This window comes from Uloborus diversus, chromosome 6 (genome assembly GCF_026930045.1).
Source record: "Uloborus diversus isolate 005 chromosome 6, Udiv.v.3.1, whole genome shotgun sequence".
NCBI lineage: Eukaryota > Metazoa > Arthropoda > Arachnida > Araneae > Uloboridae > Uloborus > Uloborus diversus.
The window spans coordinates 86582747-86609875 of record NC_072736.1 but is presented as its reverse complement, the minus strand read 5'-3'; the positions used below and the strand labels follow the sequence as shown (position 1 = coordinate 86609875).

The 27129-nt window shown below is 31.9% G+C and overlaps 1 protein-coding gene across 2 annotated transcripts in view; it reads right to left on the bottom strand.

Moving 5' to 3' along the window:
* Positions 1–899: 899 nt before the first annotated feature.
* LOC129224453 (glycosyltransferase-like domain-containing protein 1) overlaps positions 900–27129 on the bottom strand; it is a 48858-nt gene continuing 22628 nt past the window's right edge. The window contains exons 6-8 of one of the 2 annotated variants that reach the window (XM_054858907.1): positions 26962–27032; positions 24010–24101; positions 900–1033 (exon numbers count right to left, since the gene is read on the bottom strand). In XM_054858907.1, coding sequence (XP_054714882.1) covers positions 926–1033; positions 24010–24101; positions 26962–27032 — 271 coding nt within the window. In that variant the 3' untranslated portion in view covers positions 900–925. The remainder of the gene's footprint in view (positions 1034–24009; positions 24102–26961; positions 27033–27129) is intronic. The other variant, XM_054858908.1, reaches the window with a different exon arrangement.

Below are 27129 nucleotides of genomic sequence, written 5' to 3'. Positions count from 1 at the left end.
TTTCCTTCCAATTTCACCTGCAACTGTTCACCGTGTTTTCAGAAAATGTTTACTTAGCGTGAAAGACGGAAAGTTTAGGATTTCCTTCGCAAAATCAATGATAAATTAACCCAAAACGTATAGAAATACACTGCAAATCTTAAAATACTTTTAAGTCGAACAATTGTCTTAGTAGCACACCTTTTTTTCGGGAAAGAAGGTGGGAGGTAATTTCTTAGAAAATTATAGAACACTCGTCTTCTTACAGTGCGATAACGACGGCCAATTGCAACCTTTCTCAGTGTTGGTCTGAAGCCTCATCCCTAAAAGACGCATATAGAATCTTCCGATACCACGTGTTGGGGGCGTGGCCAAGTCTCAACTAGTGAAAAACGGACAATACCAAGACAAACATTCCAAATATATATGAAAAGTGCTTAAAAAAAACCTGGGTTTTTGCTAACTCTGTTAGGTTTTCATTCTGTGTGGGGGGGGGGGAATATTTTTTGGGACTTATCTTTTATTTATTTCTAGGAGAAAAAGTCCTTAACTCCCTTTGGTGTAAACAGCGTGAGAATGACTTATGCATTTAGACAAAATGAGTAAGCTTAAAAAAGATGAAAGAAATTTTTACACATGAAATTTTGTGAAGCTTCTAATTTTAAGGTAGGAAACTTTGGGAAGTGGGTCACTTTTTTGATATACAATTTCGTGAAGTAGACCCAATTTGAGTCTGAATCAACCCTGATTATCTCCTTCTAATATGGGAGAGCTGCCATTACAGAAAGGCTTGAATAAACATGAAAATGCATTGAAACATTTAATAGTAAAACACAAATGAAAGTTAATGTCTTCAACCCTTGAAATATTTCAAAACATTTTTTATTGAAATTCATATAAAAATATATAAAATCTACATGTTTAAATTTTTTTAAATGAAAATACATCATTCAGAAACATTAGTATTATGGATAGATTTTTGAACTAAAGCCTTAGTTAAAATGTGTTCATATTGTATCTTCATAGAGCTCCAGGAGAACTTGGATAAATCCACCTGTGAAACAGAATAATATTTGATGTCAGCTTTCAAAGAACAATTCAGGGAAATGATCTAAGACAAATTATGAGAAATGAGAAAATTCAATAAACTTTTGAAATAATTAAAACAAAAGAGTAAAAATGATTGAATATTAATATTTGAGTTGTCAAGTTTTTTCATTTGATTATATGAATATTTTTTATAGTCCCCCCCTTCCACCCCCCTCCTAATGTGTACCTTGGACATGGCTTGAAATTATAGTCCTCCTCTCCCCCTAAAAGATATTATGCTGCTTTTGTTCAGATGAGGGCAAAAAAATTGGTTATGTGACTTCCCCTGGAAATTTTTCGAAATTCAAGTCCTCAAATTGCAATTTAAATTTATGTTTGGTGACATTTCGAAAAGGCGTGGGAGTCAGAGGTTCTTTTCTATGGAGGGGCAGTTGTCCCTCCCTGCCCTCCTCTGGCTACATTAAAAAAATTGTGTAGTTGAGAGTATCCAGGACAATTTTTGGTGTCATAAATTATGCAAAGCTTTGTGAAAACAATTTAAATCTCTACAATATGCTGTATTCTAGACAACTGCCTAGGCTTGGCAGCAAAGAAATATTGACGTTATTTGAACCACAGCTCAAGGGCTTTTAACGGATGTCTTTACATTAAAAAGTTCACTTTTTTTTTTGCATTGAAAAAGCAGTTTCTTGAAACCTGGAAACACATGAATGCAGTTCTCGTCAAATTTGTGCAAGTTATTTTCTTTTTCTTTTGACCAACAGTGTCAAGGTGATTTTCTAAAGGAAAGAAGGTAAGTAATAACAATTAACAGAAATGTAATAGGAATATGATTGAACTGAAAACAGGAGTGGCCGGATTGGATCCAATGGGTTTTTTTTTTTGAAAAAACCCATTATTTAGCTTACTTTTGGAGTTTTTTTTAAATTTTCTGACAAGCTTTTAAGAAAATTAATTTAAATACTTTCACAATTTGAACTTTTTTATTAGGTCTTAACCACAAACAATTCACATAAAAAATGAATTTTGAACTTTAATAGTATTTCTTAACTCTTATCGGCATTAAAAAAATACTTCAAAGATTTTAAATAAATATATTTAACTTTTTTTTTAACTGGTCAACAAATAACTCAAACTATCTTGACTAAATCCTGTCACATCTGATTTCCTCAATATTTGTAGATTGAACAGAGGAAACTACTCGATGTAAAAGGTTTTCATGTGAATTATTTTCTGCAAACCAACACGTCACAAATCTCGAATAAACAAGGTATTTTTTTTAGAAATTAACAGGTTTTACAAACGATCAGACAGAAAACAGAATAGGATGTACAGTATTTTCATTATCTTACGAAAAAGTTTGATATTTGTTACTGTGCGCACAGAAACAGGAAAACAGGCAACATAAAATTCAAAGAAATGTCTTGATTAAGCTGGAATTCAGTAAAAAAGGATTTAAACTACTTGAGGTTTTAGAGTCGTTTGGAAAGCAAAATGAAATACAATAAAGTAAAATGCAAAAAAAAAGTAGTAAGTAAAAACGAACAATAGATTTTATCACTCGAGAAGTAACTTTACCTTAACTGTTGGTAATCATGGAAACTAAAAAATCTGAAACTTCACTATTCTTGGGTTTTGTCATCTTTTATATTTTTCTTCAGAAAACGCTGAATTTTAACTAGTTTTCCAGCTTTTTTGTGCTTTCTCCATATACTTACGCTATAATATGCTACAAGTACCCCACATTTTTCTTAAAAAAAGACAAAAAACCCACATTTCTTTTTAAAAACCCAGCTTCAGTTGGTTTTTTTTCCGGTTTTGTTGAAAAAACCCTGGGTCCATGGGCTTTTTTTAAAAAAACCAGTGTTTTTGCCAACGCTGACTGAAAGTGCCGATTCATTGAAATTCAATTGAAGCGACTTCAAATAGCCAACATAAAAGACATTGTATGCCTTCAAGGCAATTCTCGATTATATGTGTTTATCAGTTATATAATATTTATAGTAGGGTAGACCGTGTATGTTTAAGCAGATTTTTTTCAATGAATTTTCTAATTTTTTATATTTTAACCTAGGAAATTTTAGACATTGTGGTTTTATGAAGCAGTTCATGAAGTAAAAATTTGTATTTTCAGTTGTTGCTCAGTTTGTGCTTTTAACCTTTAAAAAAATGTTTTTTGAGTCCAAGTCGGTAGGGGAAAACTTGCCCCAAACCCGGGGCAAATTTACGTATCGAATGGGGCACGTTTACGCTTTATGAAAATGATAACAAGGAGTAATTAAAAAAGATATTGATAACCAAATTTAAATGTTTCATTTCTCTTAAAACACTTTAAAAATAAGAAAATCATAAATAAAAATTTAAAGAACAGAAATTAATTAACCCATTCCATGATCAGCCCGAAACCCCTTAACGCGCATGCCGCAGGTAACGAACGGAGTTGCTTTTTGCTACGTTGTAATAGCGCTTTTCTCCCCATTTTGCTATTGGGATTTTAATGTTGTTTTTGCAGTTCAGCTTGCAAATATGTGCTGAAATATTCATTAAATTTACACAGTACATAATGGGAAAATAATAAACAATAGAGGATAGGACAAAAAGCAATTATTTTTATAATACTAATTATTTTATTGATTTTTTTTTTTTTTTTGCTTTTATCTCAGTATATCATTTTTTCTTTTTATACACTTAAGAAATCAAAACTGCTAAATGTAAGATGATCTATCTTTCAAAAGGGCTCAACAAAACATTCTTCAAACAATTGACTGATCGATCCAATCTGTGAGCAAGAGAATTGAGTGGACGAAAACGCTTTAACTGTGGGAATGATTTTCTAAGAGGATAAAAAGTATTCTTCGGTGCCTTTTGATACATCGTGACCCTTCAAAACGACCAATAAACACAGTGACATCTCTTTGCTTTTCGGTTCTTTTATCGTAATTGCGATGACTTTTAAATCCCTTCTGAGTGTCCAGATATCAATTGCTCAAGCGTAGGAAGTATTTTAAAGATAAATGATTACAAAAGATCAAAACTTGCGGCTAATCCCCTATTCCCCTAAAGGATACTTTTGTGCCTGCAACTAAAAGCTCTCAGCTGAGAGAGGAACAGAGGCTGCCTGGGCGGATTCCCTAAGGAGGTGTCCCCCTTGGTGTCTTGTGGTCAACCCTTCCACATTTTCTTACAACAAAACAGTTTGAATCTGAAAGGAATTTCAAAGCAAGCTTTACTGCTTGTATTTGAGAACATGTCTTCAGAAGAAAAAAAAAGAAAATCTTGCTTGAAATCGAGTCGGATTTTTTTTTCTTTTAAAACATATTTCGATAAATTTTATTTAGTTTCATAGAATTATTTACTAATTAAGGCAATTTGATTATTGAAATGAAACCAAATGTTTTATTTCTATTTTTAAAATCTCATAAAAGAAGGTCCAATTAAAACATTGGAGCTATTTTAAAACAATAAATAAAATCTGAAAAAGAAAGGGAGAAAAGGAATGTTTCGTTTTGTATGAGTAAAGCGAAAAGAACTCAAGATATTATCATTTTATTTGTACTGTAGTATATATTTTATGTTTTGCATAGGGGTCAACTATTACGTATAATCAATGCCGTCCTCATAATTTCTGTTTGTAAAATTAATAATATTCAAAACTAAATCACTAAAAATCCATCAAAGGATGCCGCGAATATAAAAAGTTAAAATTTAAGTTTGAAAATATCACGATTTAAAAATAAATAAATGATAAAAATTAATAATAGTATACAAATAAATAAAAAGTGTAGTAAACACGTCATAATTATAAAAAAAATTGTACAAAATTAAGATGTGTAAGATAATTAAAAAAAATATTGTGTAAAATAAATTATAAAATTTGAGAATTATGAACAATTTAGTGAAGGATGCTTGTGTAAGAAGGTGGATTTTTGAAAACAAGAAAAGAATATTTCTGTTTATTTGCTTTATTCAGGCATGGAAATATTGTTAAATGTGTAAGGAAATATTTTCACACTTGTTCATCAGGAGTTCAAATGCTAGAATGCTAAGAAACAAAACTTCCACGAAAAGATAAAAAGATAATGCCTGATTAATTGAAGCATTATACGTGTCCCATCCAGGAGTACTTGAAAGATTAATATTTTAGTAAGATAAAATAAATTACAACAAGTTTCGTGAAATACTATAAGTTACATCCCTTTTGTCTAAGAAAAAGAGCTTGATTACTGCTCCCCTAAAAGCACCAGAACCCAACAGAGAAGCGCAATAACAGGGTTTTGCCAATGGAAGGATCGCCGACACATATTCGGCCGAAGCAAAAACTGCTAGAAACGCCGTGACGACACAGGTTCGTTGAAGGCAGTTAGAAACCATTTTCTTGCGACGAGCCTGAATCGGCCAGGGCAGTATTAACACAGACTGCGCGACCGATCCTGTATTGGCCGGGGCAAAGAATGAGTTAAATAAATAATTAATTAAAAGGCTAAACTAAAATCATAAGGCTTACTGATAATTTAAAAAAAATAAAGAATTTATTTAGCAATCTTCTTCATCACTGTTAGATTTCACTAACAAAAATACAGTAGACCCTCATTTTACGCAGTTTTGATTATACGCCGTTTAAGATGATACTTATATTTTATTTTACGTGGATGAGTTTCGATTTTATGCGGATGCGGCATTGCAAACGGATAAAATTTTCCCCTCTTTCAAAATCCCAACTCCTAAGATTGTAGATAGCACGTCAAAATGCAGTTTATTACTTGTAAACAAGCGAGCTTGGACAATTGGAGCCCATTTTAAGATTGGTTCCAGAACTCTTTCCACAAGTAAAGTTAAAACTCACACAATTTAAAGTTCAGAGGAAGAACTTTGAAAAGTGACGAAGGGAGAATAAAACCAATCAGGACATCGATGACACACAACCAAAAGCTTTCACACTGAAAATTTTGAGCCATTCCTAGAGAATGGCAAATGTTTTGATCCTGTCATGAAATTTAAGCCTGTGATCATGGAAGCATTAATGCCCCACAAAGAACTAGAGATTCCTTCTTTTTTAGTGCATGCCAAAAGAAAAACATAAACACAGCTCTTTTAAATAAGCACTAAGTTAATTCACGTTTTCATTAAGCGCGTTGTGCGTATGTATTGTAATAAGTACATATTAAAGTTATTATATATATATATTTATTTATCACTAGAACGGATTTTGTTTTTCCATCTATCGAACTTAACCCCTATGTTAATACTATTATATAATCTCAATTTACGTGGTTTCGTTTTACGCAACATTTCCGTGCAACGTAACTCCCGCGTAAACCGAGGATCTACTGTATTTCTTTTAGCATACTTGTTATGGGACTACGTTTTGACATCTAAGACATTGAATCCTGTCTTGTCCTTTTTTTGATTGATTGTGTGCTTTCAAACGATTGATGCAAGCACAATTTTCTTCTTCATAAACAGAATCGTTCACTAATTTCCATTTTACAAACTTTTTCCCTCTCGCAGGTTTTGGTCTCATACTTTTTTTCTTTGATGGCTTCTATTTCTACTTCAATAGAAACTTGTAAATTTGAAAGTAATTTTTAATTTTTGTTTTCTTCTGCCCATAATTTTTCTTTCTTTGTAGCTTCTAACTGCTCTTGTCTTAGGGCTTCTTTAATCAGAGTATCAGTTAGGATTTCAAGCATCCTCTTTTTTTTCTTCTTTTCCTGGGTCCTAAGCTTTGGTCCAACTTTTTCAATGGTCTCAGTTCGGGAAATCCATTTTTGATGATGTAGAAGGCTTACGTAAACTTAACTTAATGATGAATACTAGAGCCACTCGAATGAGATTTGTAGAAGGCTTACTGGGAGAAATACTTGCATTATCAATAAGCCTTTTTATTATTTTGGCATCTAACATGGTTCTTTTAGTGTTTTGAACATAATGTCTTACCATCTTTAAAATAAAGAAAATGTATTACAGGCTGAATAGTGTGAAAAGTTAAAAGCTGGATAGGCATGAAGACAGCACTATATGATTTTAGCTATAAGATACAAATTTGTTATTTAATTAAAAATGAATGGTGATTTTCAAAATTAAATAACTGGAAAATACTAAAGGTTTGAAACAATACAGAGCCAAAAAACAGATTTTCGTATCTGTATGCTAAACTGAAGCTCGACTGATACTAAAAAACTTGTGAGAATATTTGCTAGGGAGCAGCATGTATCTGGTATAACTGTTGGCTCTCGAGTTATAAATCGTTTTGGAAAAAGGGCACTGCGTAAATTTACCCCGGTCTACCCTACTTTAAAAAGGATATTTGATTTATTTACTGGAAGGTCCAATCTAGCTTTCGGTTTTAAGGAAGGGGGAGTATAGGGGTCTAATTTTTTCAAATGTTCCCCAAAACACAGCTTTAAGCTACCTTTAGTGACTTAAAGAAGGTAGGTTGTTACGCTGCATGCCATATTTGGGGTTTGACATGAGGATATGTGTATCAGGCAGTCTGAATTCCCCCCTCCCTCCATAACTTTTCATGGACTAGTCTTATTCCAAGTAATTGATTCCTTCTTCAACAGACTTAGGCGTGGACAGCTGATTCCCATTTTTATTTTATGATTTCAACCATTTTTCTTCTATTTTGATCTGTTCACTAAACTCAATATGCAAAACTTAGGAAAACCCTAAGCCCCAAACAAGAAGTGGGCTTAAGAATTCTTGTCAAAGACCGCTTCTAACATTATCCCCTAAGGGGAAAGTTCATCCAAGTAACTAACAACAATAAAAATTATTTTTAATACCGTAAAGTTGAGAAAATTGCAGAGATTATGATTTTCTTTTTTCAGTGTTTCCTTTCAAGAAATACATAAAATGTTATTAAAAAGAAAAGTAAAAAAAAAAAGCCTTTTCTTGTATGCTTAGAGATTGATTGTATTACAGTCAAGATAATTCAGAGTGCAAGAGAGTTGGTGGTTTTTTTTTTTTCATTTCTTTCTTTTTTTTCTTTTTTATGATATAAATGATTAATAATGCATGAAATCTTAATATTTAACTGTAAAATTGCTATTATTCACTTTTTTGATAATGGTTGCAAAGTAAAAATTGTTTGAATTTAAGTGTTCTTAAGTTTTAGTTAGTTTTTCCTTTTTTTATATATATATTTTAGCAGGGTGAGGAGGGGGAGGAGGGAGAGATCAATTAATTTTTGATTTGATTGTGTAAATTCTTCTGAATTCATTATCTTTATTATCATTTTTATTTATTGATTTCTTTGGCTGATTTAACTTAAAAGTTTTGTTTTGCAAGGTATTTTTGAAAATCATTTACATGCTTTTTCCACTCAGATAATGGAAGCCTGAATTTGACACAGAGTATTATTTAAAATATATGTATATATATGATGGAATTTACTCAAAGCCTAACAGTTTGAGAGCTTGTATTTGATGTCTTTTTTATAATAACCCTTTTATTATGTAAGTCATTTTTCAATTTTAAAATTAAAAAATAGCTTTAATTTTTAAAACATTTGTTTGAAACAGTTTGAAGCCTAAGGCTATGGAAGGAAAAATATGACTGCTTTTAGAAAATTGAAGTTGATCTGTGAAAAAGTAGGCTTGTTTAGATCCGGATGAGCTTTTTGATATTCTTCAAAAAAGTCAGGCATGACAGACTTTTACAATAACTTGATAATATTTGAAAGCAACAGTGTGTGGCTAAAAATGCATCCACTGTAGACCGTTTATAATAATTATTATTATTAACTAACAATAGAGACACTTTTACTGAAATTTTTAGTTTTCCATCATAAATTCTAAAATTCATCAGGCACATTTAAAATACAATGAGAATAAAATTATCCACCTTTATATTTTCTATTTTCTTGCTTTCTTTCACACTTTAAATTTAATTTATTGGTTCAAAACCAATAAAATTCCTTAGCATAATCAACCCTAGCCGTTCGACAAAATTGCTCTCCATAATAAGCTATTACTGCAGCATATGAAAATTATGCTTTATTTTTAAATAGAGTCAAAAAACTAATTCAGTAAGTAACTAATCTTCCACATCAGGGCAAGAAAGTCGAAAACTCACACGACTTTGAGTACTGTGTTAAATTTTTCTCCATGATAGATTCATTAATTACATTCTAGTATCTCTTTTTTATCTAACAATTATTTTTAACATTGTGTACAGTAGACCCTCGTTTTATGTGGGGATTACGTTAAACAGAAATGCCGTGTAAATCGAAACCGTGTAAATTGAGACCTAATACTAGTGTTAAAAGAGAGGTTTGGTTCCGTAGATAACAAAATACTTCATTCTAGTGATGACTAATTGTAAAATAAGTTTAATGTGTACTTATATCGACTTAACGCACAACATGTATAAAGAAAACATAAATTAATTTCGTGTTCTGTTTATAAAGAGGAGCTGGCTATGATAGTCTTTTGGCAGTCATTAAGAATTTTTCTCTGTAATTCTTTGCAGAGCATTAACGCATCCATGATCACTTGCGTCACATTTCCATGATAGAATCTTCCTTCACTAACTAATCAGAAAGATCATTTCTATTGTCTAGGAATGGCTCAAAAATTGAATGTGAACGTTTTTGGTTATGCGTCACAGACGTCAGTATCCTCCTTGGTTTTAGCCTCCTTTGTCACTCCTAAAAGCTCTTCTTCCAGTGAGTTCTGAACTGTTTGAGTTTAATAACTTTATTTCTGGAAAGAGCTCCGTAACCAATCACATAAAATGTCTCCAGTGACCCAAGCTTGATTATTAGCACGCCAAAATGCAGTTTATTACGCGTGATCTGAAATCTTTAGGAGTTTGAATTTTAAAAGAGGGGAAAATTTTATCTGTTTGCATTGCTGCATCCGCATAAAACTGAATCTCACCCGCATAAAATAAAATAAAGGTGTCAAGTCTTGAACCGCATATAATCAAAACTGCGTAAAATAAACCCGCCTAAGACAAGGATCTGCTGTACTTTGTTTCCTTGTGGAAATTTGAGCAAAAAATTTAACATTGAACTTAAGGCAGTCCAAATGTGAATTTTGGGTGTAACCACCTTTGACTCAGATACAGAAAATGAGAGCTCATTTTCTTATTTTATGTAGCAGAACCATATACAAAGGATTTATCGTAGGGCAATTCCACAGGTAACTGACAAGCATTTTTGAAACAAAACAATAAGTATTTTATAATATTCAAAGCAAAATATGTTGTGCGAATGGTCTTTTGCCTTGGAATATTGTATTTTTTAAGCTGAATTTAATGGTATAAGTGAATTTCTGAAATATGTTTTGGATGATTTAAAATTATTTATTAAAAACATGGTAACTGACTCACATTTTAAAAAGAAGTACAGTAGGCTCTCTGTTTAATGACTTTCAAGGGACCAAAAAAAAAAATCATCCTTAAGTAGAAAAGGTCCTTAAATAGAATGCTTTTAAAAATATAGTGAACCATCTGGGACTATGAAAAGCCGTCCTTAAATAAAGCGTCAGTAAACAGAGAGTCAACTGTATGTCAGTCAGTTACCATGCTTTTACCATTTTTTTTTAATTGTCCAGAATGCATTTTGAGAATTAAATTCTACTATTGAATTTTGCTTAAAAATTGTTACATTCCATGGGACAAGTTTGTTTTAAAATGTATATTTTGTGTTGAATATTACAAAATATGCATTGTTTTGCTTCAAAAATGTAGGTCATTTACCAGTGGAATTGTCCAGCATTAAAATTAAAATGATAAATGTAAGGATAAAACACATTAAATAACTTACAGAAATCTTTTTTTTATGAAACAATCGTGAGCTTTTGCTTTGCTTCAGATTGTTTTAAAACATTATTTTCCATCTCGGTAGGAATTGCCAAAATCCTTTTTGCTTTCAGAAAATATTTTATAGCATATGTTCCCATATGAAAAACCTACTCAACTTGGCGCTGTTACAGACACACTTACTAAATTATTTTGTTTTCAGAAAAATCTTCAATTGAATCGTCATTGATTCATTTGAATGTTAATGTCAAATAGTAGATATGCTTAATACGTAGGTCAACCAGAAAGTTAATAGGACTACTTTGTAAAAAATTTCAGTCAAGGGCTATTTTGATCAAACTGTTTGACAACACTTCAGGCATTTAAAGCTTGACCATGGAGAGATGGCAGATGACCTTAAAGAGGAAACATCATTTGTAATAGGTAGAATAAGTCAGAAAGTGCCCAATGGTAAGAAGTACATTCTCGCTGATCCAATCTATTACAAGATAATAACAAATGATGTCTCCCCTTCAAGGTCATCCACTATCTCTCCATGGTCAAGCTTTACCTCTATTGTCTGAAGTGTTGAGCAGCTTTTATGATGCAACATTAGTTTTTCTGGTAATTAATTGTTACCATGTCTTGTCAGCCCCCAAGTAGCATCCAAATCAGTAAAGCATCTTATTAATGTGAAACACTTAAACTATTGCCACAATCACTTAAAAATTGATGGCTAAGTAAATTACAGGGATAGAAGTGACATTTGCCAACAAAAATATAGGAAAATATAGGAATTTTCAGAAAAAAATATAGGAATTCGATGGAAAATATAGGAATTTTCTGCAAACAATATAGGAATTTTTCGAAATAATATAGGAAGATTTTGAAAAAAAAAAAAGAGGATATACAGGAATTTTTATAAGGCTGGCCAGTATGACTTTTTTTTCCAAAATGCAATAGATTAAAAACATGTAATAACACTACCTGACATAAGTTCAATACAAACGCATAAATAAGTCTAAAAATACAATTCTGCTTTGTTCTTATAATCTTAAGCACTTAAGCATCTTGCCTGATTCCATCCCGTGAATGACCAAATATGCCGACTATGTTTCACACGTAGCTGCTGGTCTGGTAGCTTTCCGGTTGGAAAAAAAGAATGATCGTTCCAGATTTACCCTATTATGTTGTTCGTATATTTATTTTGTGAATGAGCTGCTTTTGAGATGTGGAATTTGTGAATGGGGCTGCTTTTACGATGCGTAAATTTGTGAAGGGGCCGCAAAGCGGACCCAATTTGGGTCTGGAGCGACCCCAAAGTGTGCATGTCTTTCCGAATTCCTCGATTCCTTTAAAATCTGGAACAGCTTTGCGTTTTGTTTTTTGAAAACTTGGTTGTGCGGCCTATTGGGAGGCATTATTATTAAAATGAACGTTTAGTTGATACGCGAACTGCAGCACCTACATTCCGCACAATCAAAACCAAAACAATAGGACTGGACCGATGCATCGGCGCCGATGGTTCAACAATTTAGCCATCGGCATCGGCGGCCGATGCTAACTTGCTTGAAACATCGGCCCATCGGCCTTAAAAAACATCGAAAAGCCGATGGAATTGGCCGATGTTTTTGAAAAAAAAAAAAGGATCTTTGCTGTTTTACTTTTTATTACAAAGTAAATGGAGTTGTTGTTTTCATATAAAATTATTTACTTAAATTTCATTATGAATTTCTATTTTTAGTCATCCCTAGAAGAGTTTTTAATACTATATTCAGGTACCTAACAAGTTAATTATTGCGTTGTTTCTTGCAGCAGGATGTACGTATATATCTGTCATAAGTCATAACTCAAAAATGATAATCTGTAGAAGGTTAAAGTTTCGTATGTGGGGTCTGCGGACGTTCCAGTTGTGCACTTCCCTTTTTTTTCGATCGGGTGTTCTGAAAAGCCTGTTTACTCATTTTTTGTGGCTATTAATTACTTATTTCAATGCAAAACTAATATAGCGTCTCAGACTGACGATCATTTGGTGATATATTGCCGAATTGGAGACTATGGAAACAAATATGAGATGGCGAAACCGATTTTTGTGTCATTTTATTAGATTCCCGTTGAACCGACAGTAATTTTTAATTTTTCGATATTTGTAATATGAATCAATGTAATGCAGTCTTTTCTGTATCGCTTCGGCGGAGTTACAAGTTTGGGGCCCGTCGAAATACATTTTGGGGATCACAGAAGTTGTAAAACATTTATCATTCGCATTTTTGTAACTCCTTCGGTGGTCCTATGGTTAGGGCTGCGGAGTCGGAAGGAAAATGTCCGACACCGACTCCTGGATTTTGAAATGCCTGACTCTGACTCCAACTCCGACTCCGGATTTTTTTTTATTTTTTTAAATTGTATTTTTTTAATTCCCTCTCTCCCTTTAGGGGAGGGGGAAAACCTTAAACAGAGATTGAAATATTAATTCCTTTTTATGAAAATTTCGCATTTTGTTTTTTATTGTAAACACAAGACGCATACAGCGTTGTAAATTTAATTTAAAAATCAAATTTTCCAATAATTACGAGTTAAAAAATGAGATGACTTAAAAATGCCCTGTAAAAAATTTGAAAAGGATTATCTGTAATTGTAATCTGTAATTTGTCCCCCTTTAATGTTTAACAAATATATATTGATCAAATCGTGTGCTTTCAATTTTTGAAAGCTGTAACTTGAGAAGAAAAAAGCTTTTTTTCTAAATCCAAGTTCTTGAGAGGGGATGGTTTGCCCCGGGTGACACCCAGCAGGTAGATGACACCCAAAGTTAATTTCAGAGTTTTTAAAAAATATAAATGTTTTAAGTCTGAAAATTTTCGTGAATATATTTTAAATTATATATCATCAATAAAATTTCAACGAAAATAGAGCACATATACGTCACGAGCTAATTTTACACAAAATGCGGCGGTATACAAATTTGTACGAATAGCTTTTACTATACCTATATTTCTTCTTCACTAAATTTTTAATTTAAATTTTATTGGCTCCTTTAGAATTAACCTTAATATGAAGATTTTAAGATTAACTGCAATTATTGAGTGTTGTAATCAAGAAATCTTTTACACTTATTTTGTTCCATACTTTTTAGTGAGAACCAAGCTTATAGAAATAGTCTTAATAAAGAAAAAAACATTAGATTATTTCATCGATTCTTTTGGATTCGTGCTTTCTTTGAATTTGCCGATCACCCTTAAACGTTTCAACCTTGGCTACGGGAATCGACTTACTAATTTGTTACGTTTCTTTTATTATTTTATAACTGAGATCGAACAAAACACTATATTTCTATTTTTATTTCAAAGTGATTACTTGAAAATGTTAGGCAACAAAACCGTTTGCTGACAGTTGCTATTAGTTAATTAAAAAAAGCTAGCAAACTGAGGGACTGCTACAGAAAGTTCGGTAAGCACTCAAACTAGCTGATTGCCATAATGGCACTTATTTTTTCATTAGTATCTTTTTATACATGTAATCGAACCAATTGGTAGTCAGTTTTTAAAAAATGCTAGGAGAGTCAGTGAAAAGGAAAGAAAAAAAAAGCCCAGAGTCGGAGTCGGCATGTTTTCTAACGACTCCAACTCCTTTACCCCAAAATCAGTCCGACTCCGAGTCTCCGACTCCACAGCTCTGCCTATGGTTATGGGGCTTCTCGCGCAATTGCAACATTTGCTATATTTTAAATCCACCATTGCACATCAAAACAAAAACGGGTGCAAGTTTTGAAAGGTTTTTCTGCTCAATGTTTATGATTATTTTGAACTCTATTTTTACGACTATTTTTTGAATTTCTGAGAACACTTGCGTGCCCCTCCTCCCACTCCCTCAATTTCTGAAATTAAACTCTAGTTGTACTTTTGAGTTGTTTAAAACTAACACCATTCATAAAATTGGAGATTTTTTTTCTTTCAAACGTTATCTATTGTTTAGAAAGAATTTAGGGCATTAATGTAAGAAATTGATTAAAGACGTTTTGAATGGTGACATAATTCGAAAATCAAAGGGACTTTTGATTTTTTTTTTTTTCGGAAGTGCTGAAGTAGATTCAGAAACTCTTCCGAGGCGTTGGTGGTAGCTGTTCTGTACTAAACAAATGAGGCAGAGGTTGGGGCCGAAATGTGATTTACTCCAAAATCAGAGGGTGACCCCCCTAACCCTACTTCGTCGTTTCAAGCATTTCTTAAAGATTTAGCGATTATTTATTTTGGTCAAGAAATGTCATTTTGCGTATCTCTCATACTTGTTTCACCTATGTTTCGTAAATTGCCATCTTTTTTGCATCATTAATAGCGATTGATTTTTTTCTGTTGTAAGTAACTATTTTTATGTATTTATATAAAATCAATGAATAAGTTATTTTCGTTTTTTATAGAAAAGTTTCAGGGATTTTCATTTATGCAATTTTTCAAATTTCAGAAAATTATTGTTAAATTGAAAAATTTAATTTGAACTTGTTTGTAAAGCTTCATAAAAGATTAAACAATCAAATTGTTCAATACTATGTGTGCAAACATCAGATCAAGTATTATTATGTATTCAGTTATTAACTTGGTGTAAATATTGAGTTTGTTTATTGTACCTGCGTTTTAAGAACCTTGCTATTTTCATGGCTATTTTTTTTTTCAGCAAAATGTATGTCACTGTTATAACTTTTATGAAAAATGCAAACTTTTCTATTCATAAATTTTAAATCAGTATAAAAATATTCCTATTTTGATTTAATATTGTAATTTATCTGTTACCTTTTTTGTTTAATTTGATGACTAAAAAATGTCTACGTGCAATCTTTCCACTTTCATTGCGTAATTTGTTGACAATTTCATAGTTCTATTCTTTTTTTTTTTTTTTGAATGATTAAACAACGTAATTTAATTTTTTTTAACTATGTTTAGTGTATCTAAATCCATACATTATTACAACATTACTGAAATCTTAGTTATATGCTCAATTTAAAAAAACAAAAAAAAAAAAAAACAAATCAATTGGTTATTAAACAATCTCTTTGTTTTTCTTCCTTCTTTTTTTGGCTATTGTTCTTTCTCTTTCATCATACAGCAGTCAAAAAAGGAGAAGCATAACTACACCCTATACAGATTGTACGTAGTACGATGCAAAAGTTCGGGGACATGCTGTATAAAATCTTACCCAGAATAGTTCACAGTACCGAAGCACATCTACCTTCAAAAGGTCGCCTTGAGGGACTATGTACTTCTGCCAGTGTTCATAATATAACTTTTGGAAACACTCCTGAAAGCCATTTTTCGCTACCATCTATGATGCAGCTTCATCTTCTCCTGACGGAAAAAAGTGGCGTCTATGCAAATGTTTTTTTGCTGGGAACAGGTAAAAGTCACACGGAGCTAAGTCCGATGAAACGCTATGTTATTTGTTTGTCATATCAGAGTATTGAGCAATCGAACTGTGCATCCTCAACATGAAAGTCGCCTTCTTCCCCACGATGAAGTTAAAGCAGCAGCGCAAGAGGCTTTACAGGAATTTGCGAAAAATGTCTTCCAGGAGTGCTTCTAAAAGCTATACGAACGTTGGCAGAAGTGCATAATCGTTCAAGGTGACTATTTTGTAGATAGATATATGTTTCGGTATTGTGAACAATTCAGGGCAAGGTTTTATACAACTTGACCTTGAACTTTTAGATCATACTACGTACGTATGAGTTTTCAATTTACTATTTCATAACGTTTTTGAGTGACGCAAGTTTACGCGCATGAAGACATCACAAGAGAATTTGCGATAATTAACTGAGGAGGCGTTCAAAATGGATATTTGGTTATCTATATATTCTTAGGTACATATGTATGTACAGTTGTGCCGAAAAAACTTGTGAAGTATAAATTGGTGATAGTAAAATAGAAATTTAGGTCGAAATCTGATTTTCATTTTGTGATTACAATTCTTTATTCGTAGAAAGGAAGTAAAGTGAAATGAATCAATGATCCTTTAAATCCCTGACAATCTTATCAATTTATTTCTGTTTGATTTTTTTTTTTTGCCATCGGCCAACGGCATCGGCCATCGGCAATCGGCCATTTGGAGGAAAACAATCGGCCATCGGCCAGCTTTGAACAATCGGCCAACAATCGGCATCGGCCCATCGGCCAAAAAATGCCATCGGTCGAGCCCTACAAAACAATCGAAGTTGAGATGAGCTATCCCGCAAGCAGCAATAATTGCAGCCGTAGCCAAACACAAAGTTATGAAAAAAAGAATCACAAGTAGGGAGACCTGAAACGGTAGTTAGCTGGGGGGCCCTTTCTAGAATGACCTCGTCAAAAGCTACACAGTGCATGTGCCCATTATGATCTTCCAAGTTCATCGACGCCGAGTTCGAAAGTGAAGTTTCAAGGACTTGCACGATAGTTTCATGGGCGCAGAATTGAGCTGCACAGACGAACTAAAGTCGAACGCTGCTCCGCTCAAGAAGAAATACGGTACAGGGCTCCCAACACATTTTAGCTTTAGAAAAGAGTAAAAGAGGTCCATTTTCAATTAAAAAGAGGACTAAAAAGGACCATTTAGGATTAAAAAGAGGACCTTGGGAGGACCAAGACCATTCATTTAAACCCAAGGAAGCACCAAAAGGCAAATTAGCTGCCTGCTGCTAAATCCATGAAGATAATTTGTTAATTAACCATAATACTGAGATTTTTAATTATACAATTCCATTATCACCTTCTGCACAACTGATCTTTTTATCTATTGAATAATATTATTATTTACACAAACATTTGGATGGGGGGGGGGAGGCACTTAGCTCAGCACTTAAGGCAGCCTCCTTAGAATTAAATAGGCGTAATGATACATTTTGAATTGAACCAGGGATGCTGGTAGTCTCACAGAAGGATAGATGAAGCTGTGCTTCATCTTTCTTTAGTTTAAAATTATTTTTGTGTTTTTCTGTCTTATAATGCTTCTTAATAGCATTATATCCCTTCTCAACCGATATGAATCTATCACACACCAAACAGATATACTGTATTCAAAGTTTTCCTAAAAATGTCTGAAATGCTCAATCACAAAGGGAAGCAGATTACATGAGGCTTAATTTTGCAATTTTCATATTCAAAGTATATTTTCAAGAATCATAAAGCTTACATTAAAAGAATTACTCCATGATTGCAGGGCCATGAGTGTTTTGAACTTTTATGGGGGGGAACGAATCCCCCCTTAGCAGGCATCATGCCGCCTGCCTTGTCTAGTGGTCAGAGAAGTCTGACTGCGACAGGAAGGTCCGGGTTCGAATCCCGGCTCAGGCATGGACGTACTTTCTCTCTCTTGTCCTTTCTTTGTGTGAATGTGTTGTTATGCTGTGAATGGTTGCCTACCCTATAAACGGGTTCTTATGACATGTGTGTACTGTGGAAATCGGACTTCATACTAGCTGACGGTACGGTTTGAAAAATGAAGCAGCGCACACCAAATTGCCAGCCTAGCTGGCACACGACAACAACAACAACAGGCATCATGACAATGAAATGATGTACACAAATTCAACTTCATAAAATTACATAATTCAAGTTTGTTTCATATACAAAAACCAAGTTCAATGTTGGCATGTTTCCCATAAAATCTATTTATTTTCTATTAAATTAAGCATAAAACATGCTAATCTAAGGTGGCATATGGGAAAATAACATTCGAGTGGGCAAAATATTTTAATATTTACATGATTCAAAAAATATTGAAATTTCAAACACAAAAAGCAATTTTCCGCGAAGTCCGATTAAATTCATTACCATGGTTTCCAAAAAATTTTCTTCGTTAATTACTGAAATTAAATGAAAAGTAAACTAATCTAAAGTAGCATATGTCAAAATAACTTCCAATTGTCAAAAACATCAAAATGTTTACAAGATGCAAAAGGGTTGAAATTTCAAACGCCAGAAGCAATTTTCCGCGAACGCTGAACAAGCTCAATGTTGTTACGGTTTTCAAAATATTTCCTTCGTTAATTATTGAAATTAAACAAAAAATAAGCTAGGAACACATCAAAGTGGAACACATATAAGTGGAACACATCAAAATATTTACAAGATGCGAAAGGATTGAAATTTCACACGCGAGAAGTATTTTTCCACGAAGTCCGAGTAAGTTCAATGTTGCCATGGCTTCCGAAATAATTCCTTCGTTAATTATTCAAATTAAACGAAAAATAAGCTAATCAATAGTAGCATATGTCAAAATAACTTCCAATTGTCAAAAACATCAAAATGTTCACAACATGCAAAAGGATTGAAATTTCAAACGCGAGATACAATTTTCCGCGAAGTCCGAATAAGCTCAATGCTGTTATGGTTTCCAAAAGATTTCCTTCGTTAATTGTTGAAATTAAACAAAAAATAAGCTAAACTAAGTTAATATATGTCAAAATAACCTCAAATTGTGGAACACATCAAAATATTTACAAGATGCAAAAGGATTGAAATTTCAAACGCGAGAAGCATTTTTCCACGTAGTACGAGTAAGTTCAATGTTGCCATGGCTTCTAAAATAATTCCTTCGTTAATTCTTGAAATTAAACGAAAAATAAACTAATCTATAAGTAGCATATGTCAAAATAACTTCCAATTGTCAAAAACATCAAAATGTTCACAAGACGCAAAAGGATTGAATTTTCAAACGCGAGAAGAATTTTTCCGCAAAGTCTGAATAAGCTCAATGTTATTGTTATGGTTATGGTTTCCAAAATATTTCCTTCGTTAATTATTGAAATTAAACGAAAAATAAGCTAAACTAAGGTCAAAATATCTTCCAATTGTGGAACACATCAAAATATTTACAAGATGCAAAACGATTGAAAGTTCAAACGCGAGAAGCATTTTTCCGCGAAGTCCGAATAAGCTCGATGTTGTTATGGTTTCCAAAATATTTCCTTCGTTAATTATTGAAATGAAACGAAAAATAAGCTAATCTATAGTAGCATATGTCAAAATAAGTTCCAATTGTGGAAAACATCAACATATTTACAAGATGCAAAAGGATTCAAATTTCAAACGCGAGAAGCATTTTTCCGCGAAATCCGAGTAAGTTCAATGTTGCCATGGTTTCCAAAATAATTCCTTCGTTAATTATTGAAATTAAACGAAAAATAAGCTAAGGTAAGCACATGTCAAAATCACTTTGGATTGTAAAAAGCATCAAAATGTTAACAAGATGCAAAAGGATTGAAACCCCAAACACGAAAGCAATTCTTCACGATAAATCATATCGAATATATATGTTCAGAAAATTGCACTAATGAAATATTTTTAAAAGAATTACAAGCACAATCCAATGATTTTTGAAAGAATTCAAGCAATAAAGAAACTTTTTATACATTTTCAAGCACTTGAAAAAAAAAGATTTTTTTTCCAAGAACTTTTCAAAGTTTTTCATGGGCGTACAAACTTGATTTAACACGCGCTGTGGCGGCGTGTTTGGTTGTACAGTAACTTTTAGCGAAATGAAAAACTTAAAATCTGATATTTAAGTAAAAACAATATAAAAGGGGACTAATCCGACCAAAATGTTAAAAAGCGGTCTAAAGCGGACTTTACCATAAAAAACGAACTTTGGCGGGGAAAAGCGGACCATTTGGGAGCCTTGCAAAGATAAAATGGCGTCTGCGCGTTGCTCGCGGAAAAGGCAGTAGAGAAAGTCGGGGGAAAAGTTTAAAAAAAAAAAAGGAAGCGGAAACTGAAAATATAGGAATTATAGGAAAATAGGAACTTTTTCAGAAATATAGGAAAATATAGGAATATAGGAACGCTGCGATGCCTGAAATTACTGATGGCTGTACTTCTGCATGACAATGCAAGACCACTTGCAGCAAAAAAAAAAAAAAAAAAAACGTGCAAACGTCTTTTGAAAAATTTTAGGTGGGATTGCAGCCTCATCATCCTTAGAGCCCAGACCTTTTACCTTGTGATTTTCATGTTTTTGGTAACATGAATGAACTTTTAAAACGACGATATCACTCAAATGACAAGGTGAAAGTTGAAACCTAAGAATAGCATTGGGAAAGATTTCTTTGCAGAAGGTATTGGAAAACTGGAACCACAAGTGGCACACACAAGGGGAGGATCCAAGGGGTCTGGACCCCGACATTGCCCTTGAGTCTTTTTGATCGATGATAATCTTGTGTGTATGCATAAAATAATCCTAAGCGAAACAATAATCTCAGATCTAATAAATGAAAAAGTGAATTTATTTTCTCGCTTTCTTTCCTTGCAAAATCAAATTTTATGCGAACATCTATAAGGATCATTTTGCTTTGCTGTTTTCATTTTTAATTATGAGAAAAGTAAATACAGTGAAGCACCGTTTATACGTTTCTCTTTTATACGTTTTTACCAATTATACGTTTTTAAAATTGGTCCCTGCAAAGTCTAATACACATTAACCTAAACCTATTATACATTTTTTCGTTTGTATGCTTTTTTTATACAGTCCATTCAAAAACGTATAAACGGTGCTTCACTGTACATACATATTCGTGTGCTTTTTAGTATTTTATCAAAGTTTTTGTTACTTATAATGAATTTTATCAACTAATGTTGAATAATTATTCAATAATTTATTTTTTACTGTTTTTTGTTTCTGACAATAGATAAAATCAAAAGAATATGTTTAGTAGCCTGTTGGAGTATGATGTGAGAATGGTGGACTTTCAAACCCGGAACCCCCCCTTTGAAAAATTCTTTTGTGTTCTACTGGGTACCACACAGGGTTGGTAAAAAAAAAACGTTTTTTTCAAAAAAAACCCAAAAAAATCGTTTTTTTTTTGGTTTAAACCAGGTTTTTTGGTTTAAACTGGGTATTTTTGGTTTAAATACTATTTGCGATAAAAACAATTTTCGGAAGGTAATTAAGGTTCCATGTAATTAACAGTTATTCAATAGTCACATTATACCTAATTTCTTGATTAATTAAAGAGATAAGAACAAAATCTTGTAACTAATATTGATTGAAATATTGATTGAAATATTGATTGAAATGTTTGACTTGATTAACATGTTAGTATGCATGTATATATACACCCTTTATGATACGAAATATTTCAAGAAGTGGTTGTGATGTGCGTTAAGATAAAATATAATGAAGATCCAAGAAAAATTTTTTATAAAACCAACATAATATGAATAATTATCGAATAAAGGTAAAAGTTATATTTTTAAGCATAATCTTTCCAAAAGAACAATTTTCATATTTTTTCTTTCTGATCTTACATAACGCTGATTTTTATATACACAATGTCGCAAATATTGAAGTAAAGCAAAATGTATAACAATACATGATTGAACAATCGAAAAATCGATTGCTGCTGTACTGACAAAGTTTTAAAAAAAAGTGCTGCTCTATATTCGACTCCGTTCTTATTTTGGAAAAACTTGGAAAAGATATCGACTATCGCTAAAACAAAGAACCAAATCAAAAATACAAAAATTGGTGTAACATGGCTTAAATTACAGCTTATTTACTCACATACATGTTGCATCCAGCATTGAAGTTTAAAAAATATTAAATGCAAACTCTTTAGAACAAATAAATGTGTTGCAAATTCTATTTCAAGAAAAATTTTTTGCCAAAAACGTTATATCTTCTGCAACAGTGACTGAGTGGTGGAAAAGCCAGGAAAAAGAATTTGAAAAATGCAATGCAACCATCTTTAAAAGTCTTCAACATTACTAAAACCAGCTTCAGAAAAGTGCAGTGCATATATTTTCATCATTTAGATATCATTCATTACTCAAAAATTGATTAGGCTCTGGAAAAGCTTCAAAACTTGCTTTTTGTTCAAAGTACTAAATAACATAAAAATAATATTAATTTATAATGTAAAAGTTGCTATATATTTATGCATATGTTATTGTGGTGTAAAGTTGATTTTATGTAATTGTAAAAAGATTTATACACATTTCTGAAATGAGTTGAATACATTACATATACAGGGTGTCCGAAAAGTCCTCGACACATAACAATGGTATTTTAGGTTAAATGTGTCAAGGACTTTTCCGACACCCTGTATATTTATTTATAAATGTAATTTTACAGTTTTTGTTTGTAACAGATTAAAAATATTTTGCTTTAAACCAAAAGAACCGTTGTTTTCTCCAACAGTCTTTAGAGAAAATTCATTTAGTTGAAAGCCTTGAACAAAAAGACTAGCTTTGAAGCTTTTTCCAATCCTAATTTGTTTCTTATTCAATATGTGTGGGGAAATCAATGTAAACCTGTAAAATGGATTTTTTTTTTTGGCTTTTTAAAAAAAAAAACCATTTTTTAAAAAAACCACATGGTTTTTTTAAAAACACCACTTGGTTTAAACCATGGTTTAAACTAACGTGGCTTAAACCAAACAACCCTGGTACCACACCCTTGTAAATGCTTTATTAACAGGAAATTACATTGAAAAGTAAATTTTGGATGGAACTTTAAGATGCAAATAAAGATATTGCAAAACTTTGATCTTGTTTTGTTTTCTTAAGCAATGCCACTAACCTTTTTGACCGACTTTTGTAACTAGTTTTATGAGACAATTTTAGAAGAAAACTCATTTTCTTTATCGTTGTCTAAATCACTTAAATAAAGAGGGTTTTCAATTTTCAGATTTTCTCATCAACTTCTCTATGAGCTTTGTGTCGTTTAATAATGCCAGTTTAATGGAAAGATTCTTCTTTTAGAAACATAAAAATTAAATACTTGTTTTCAAATTATTATTTTTTTTTTTTTTTGCGAGAGAGAGTGAGCTAGAAAAATTTGAAACCAAATTTTAGATGTTATATTGGAAGGCAAAGTTTTATAGAAATTAGACTTTTTGTAGAACAAGAAAAGTGCAAAACGTTTCAAACTATCAACCAAAAAACAATTGTTAATTTTATCAACAACAAAAAATATATTTTGGGCAGACAAGAGCACAAAACTGCAATGATATCTTTATGGACATAAAGAACAAAATGAGGCACAATATCGTCTGTTGAGGGAAAGTAAAATTCTCAAGTGTTTACTTTATTTTGTTTGTAAAATGATGGCTAAGGTCATTATTCATGAAAATATCTATTGTCATTAAGACAAGACTTAAGTATTTCTGTTTAAAATTTTCAGTCATTGAAGTTTTGTTCACAAAAATCATGTTCAATAAATGCTTTAATTTCAAAGTAGCAAGTAAAAACTAAATACCAGACTTACTTCAATAGCATGATTTCTAACTGTTTCAGGTTTTCTACAAAAGTTTTTCAGTCTTTTAAACAATTGGTTTGGTGTATTATATAAATACTTTTCTGAAATACAAATAAATTTAGCAAAAATTACTTAAAAAGCATCAATTCATAGGAAAACTGAAGAATTATCTCTAATAGATATTCTTAAAGAAACTAATTTTTCTGCATACAAATTTGAACCTCCACTTAAATAATGCAAGCATGCAAATTTTGGTTTTCTCACATGTTTAACATTTGATTATTGTTTCCTAAGTATTTTTTAGTGTTACTTCCAAAAAAGAACTTGCTTTTATGAAAACTGCTCCAAATTGCCTTATTTACAATGCCAATTTTTATGATGCGTGTCATGCTTTCAGAAACCATTTCTGCATCTGTATCACCTTTGATGATGAAAAACTGTGAGGTGCTGTCTATTTACATTTTTGTAAGGACAACAAGTGGAACAAATTTAAGACAACTGATATGAAGCCCCCCCCCCCCCATGCACACATGCTTTTTTTTACATTAAAGTTAATTGTTTGGTTAATTATTTTATCATACTTAACATCTAAAGATTATTTTTTACTTTTTAGTTAATATTGCTACAAAAGTGTGTTTTTTCTTTTTTTTAGGTTTTTAAACTATTAATTTATTTTCTTTTTTTTAGTTTCATTTTTTACGAAAGAATATTTATTGCAACATAATTTGAGATGTTCTACATTCATAACACCTCCCCCCCCCCCCTCCCCACTAAAAAAAGAAAAGGGAAAACGAAAAATAAAGAGCTCGCACAACATTTGAAACAGGGATATCTCAAACTCCAAAAAGAATAATGATGCTCCCTAAGGTGCAACAGTCGAGTTCAAAAACATTCAACTGCTCTGATAAATTGCTTGTTGAATAATTGTCTAATCTAGCTAATCCATGCCAGCCATCAATGCCTCTGTGTGGAAATCATATTTATGCTACTTTAAAAATTTAAGATACATTTTAATAAAATCATTGTTCAACAATGACTGTGATCAACAATGAATTTTTAATTGAAGGCTCACCAACAGTTTTGCATGAAATTAGTTAAAAACAATTATAATTCACATTCTAATTACCTTGGAAGATCAGACCAAATTTTATCTCATGCAGAAAAATCAGGGGCTTCTATTGATATTTAATACTAATTTTTGCAAGCATTTCTTGTCCTCATATTTGTGGATTTGTGCAACTATTTTGATTAAAATTTGAATAAACTAATAACTTATAGTTAATTTGATCATAGAATATTGCATTGTCATCGGGTCTGAGGTCGCATGCAAAATTTCAAAAGAATTCGATCACAGGAAGTGGGCGAAATTTGAGTTGCAAGATTCCGTTATAAGTTACATACATACAGGTGAAGCTAATAAAAGCATGTTAAAAAAAGTCCAAATCTGAAATCAGAAAGTGAACTATCAACCACATGGAATACTTTTTTTTTTCTGCAGCGTTTTTTCAAGTACTTGACTTAAAGTTTGAACTTTTCTTTTTATCTATAAACTTATTATTAGATCTTAGATCGTAAATAATCAAAGGAAAGTAGCCTCGTTAGATAACATAAAAGGAACTTTGCAAAGCAGAAAAAGATATGAGTGATCCTAAGAAACTTCACTAAAAAATTGAAAATATTTTTAAAGACAGAGCTGTTTCTGAAGGCATGATTTTCAGGCACAGCCATTTTTTCAAAAACTTGAAAATCTGTTGAATATTTTTCTCTATTTTTTACAGGGTTGGCAAAAACCTGTTTTTTTTTTAAAGCCCATGAACCCAGGGTTTTTTAGGTTTTTTAAATAAAACCCAAAAAACCCAACTACAGCTGGGTTTTTAAAAGAAATGTGGGGTTTTTTTTTGTCTTTTTTTTAGGGAAAATGTGGGTACTTGTAGCATATTGTAGCGTAAGTACATGGACAAAGCAAAAAAATTGCCTTGGGGTAAAAAAACTGGAAAATTCAGCGCTTTCTGAAGAAAAGTATAAAAGACGACAAAACACAAGAATGGTGAAGTTTCAGCTGTTTTAATTTCCACAATTATCAACAGTTAAGGCAAAGTTATTTCTCGAGTGATAAAATCTATTGTTCGTTTGTTTGTTTCTAATTACTTTTTTTTTCTTGAATTTTACTTTATTGTATTTCATTTTGTTATGCAAAACTACTGTAGAACCTCAAGTAGTTTAAATCCCTTTTTACTGAATTCCAGCTTAATCAAGACATTTCTTTGAATTTTATGTTGCCTGTTTTTCTATTTCTGTGCACAGAGTAAGAAATATTAAACTTTTTCGTAAGATAATGAAAATACTGTACATCCTATTCTGTTTTCTGTCCGACGGTTGGTAACAATTGCTAAATTTCTAAAAAATATACCTTGTTCATTCAAGATTTGTGATGTGTTGGTTTGCAGAAAATAATTCAAATGAAAGCCTTTTAGCTAGAGTAGTTTCCTCCGTACAATCTACAAACATTGAGAAAATCAGACGTGACAGGACTTAGTCAAGATAATTTGAGTTATTTATTGACCAGTTAAAGAAATAAGTTAAATATATTTCTTTTAAATCTTAGAAGTATTTTTTAATGCCATTAAGAGTTAAGAAATACTATTTAAGTTCAAAATTCATTTTTTATGTCCATTGTGGTGAAGAACAAATAAAAACGAAGTTTAAATTGTGAAAGTATTTAAATTAATTAATTTTTTTAAACACTTCTCAGAAAACTTTAAAAAAACCCAAAAAATGGGATAAAAAATAAATAATGGGGTTTTTTGAATGAGTTTCTTCAAAAACAAACCATTGGGTCCAATCCGGCCAACCTTGATTTTTTACTTTGAATCCCATTAGTATATGCTTCATACAATAAAGTTCATAATAAAATAATTCATTTCATGAAGTTTAACATTCATTTTGAAGCTGTGCACATACCTGGATAAATTTCTGGATAAGCAAGTCTATTTGGACAAAGGGGATAGCATCCACAGCTCACAGCTTCCAACCTTGAGTTTGAAAAAATAAAAGTATTTTTAAAATGTAACAAAATAAACAATGATATTTGACAACAATTTATTTACTTGATTAGTGGATAATAATGAT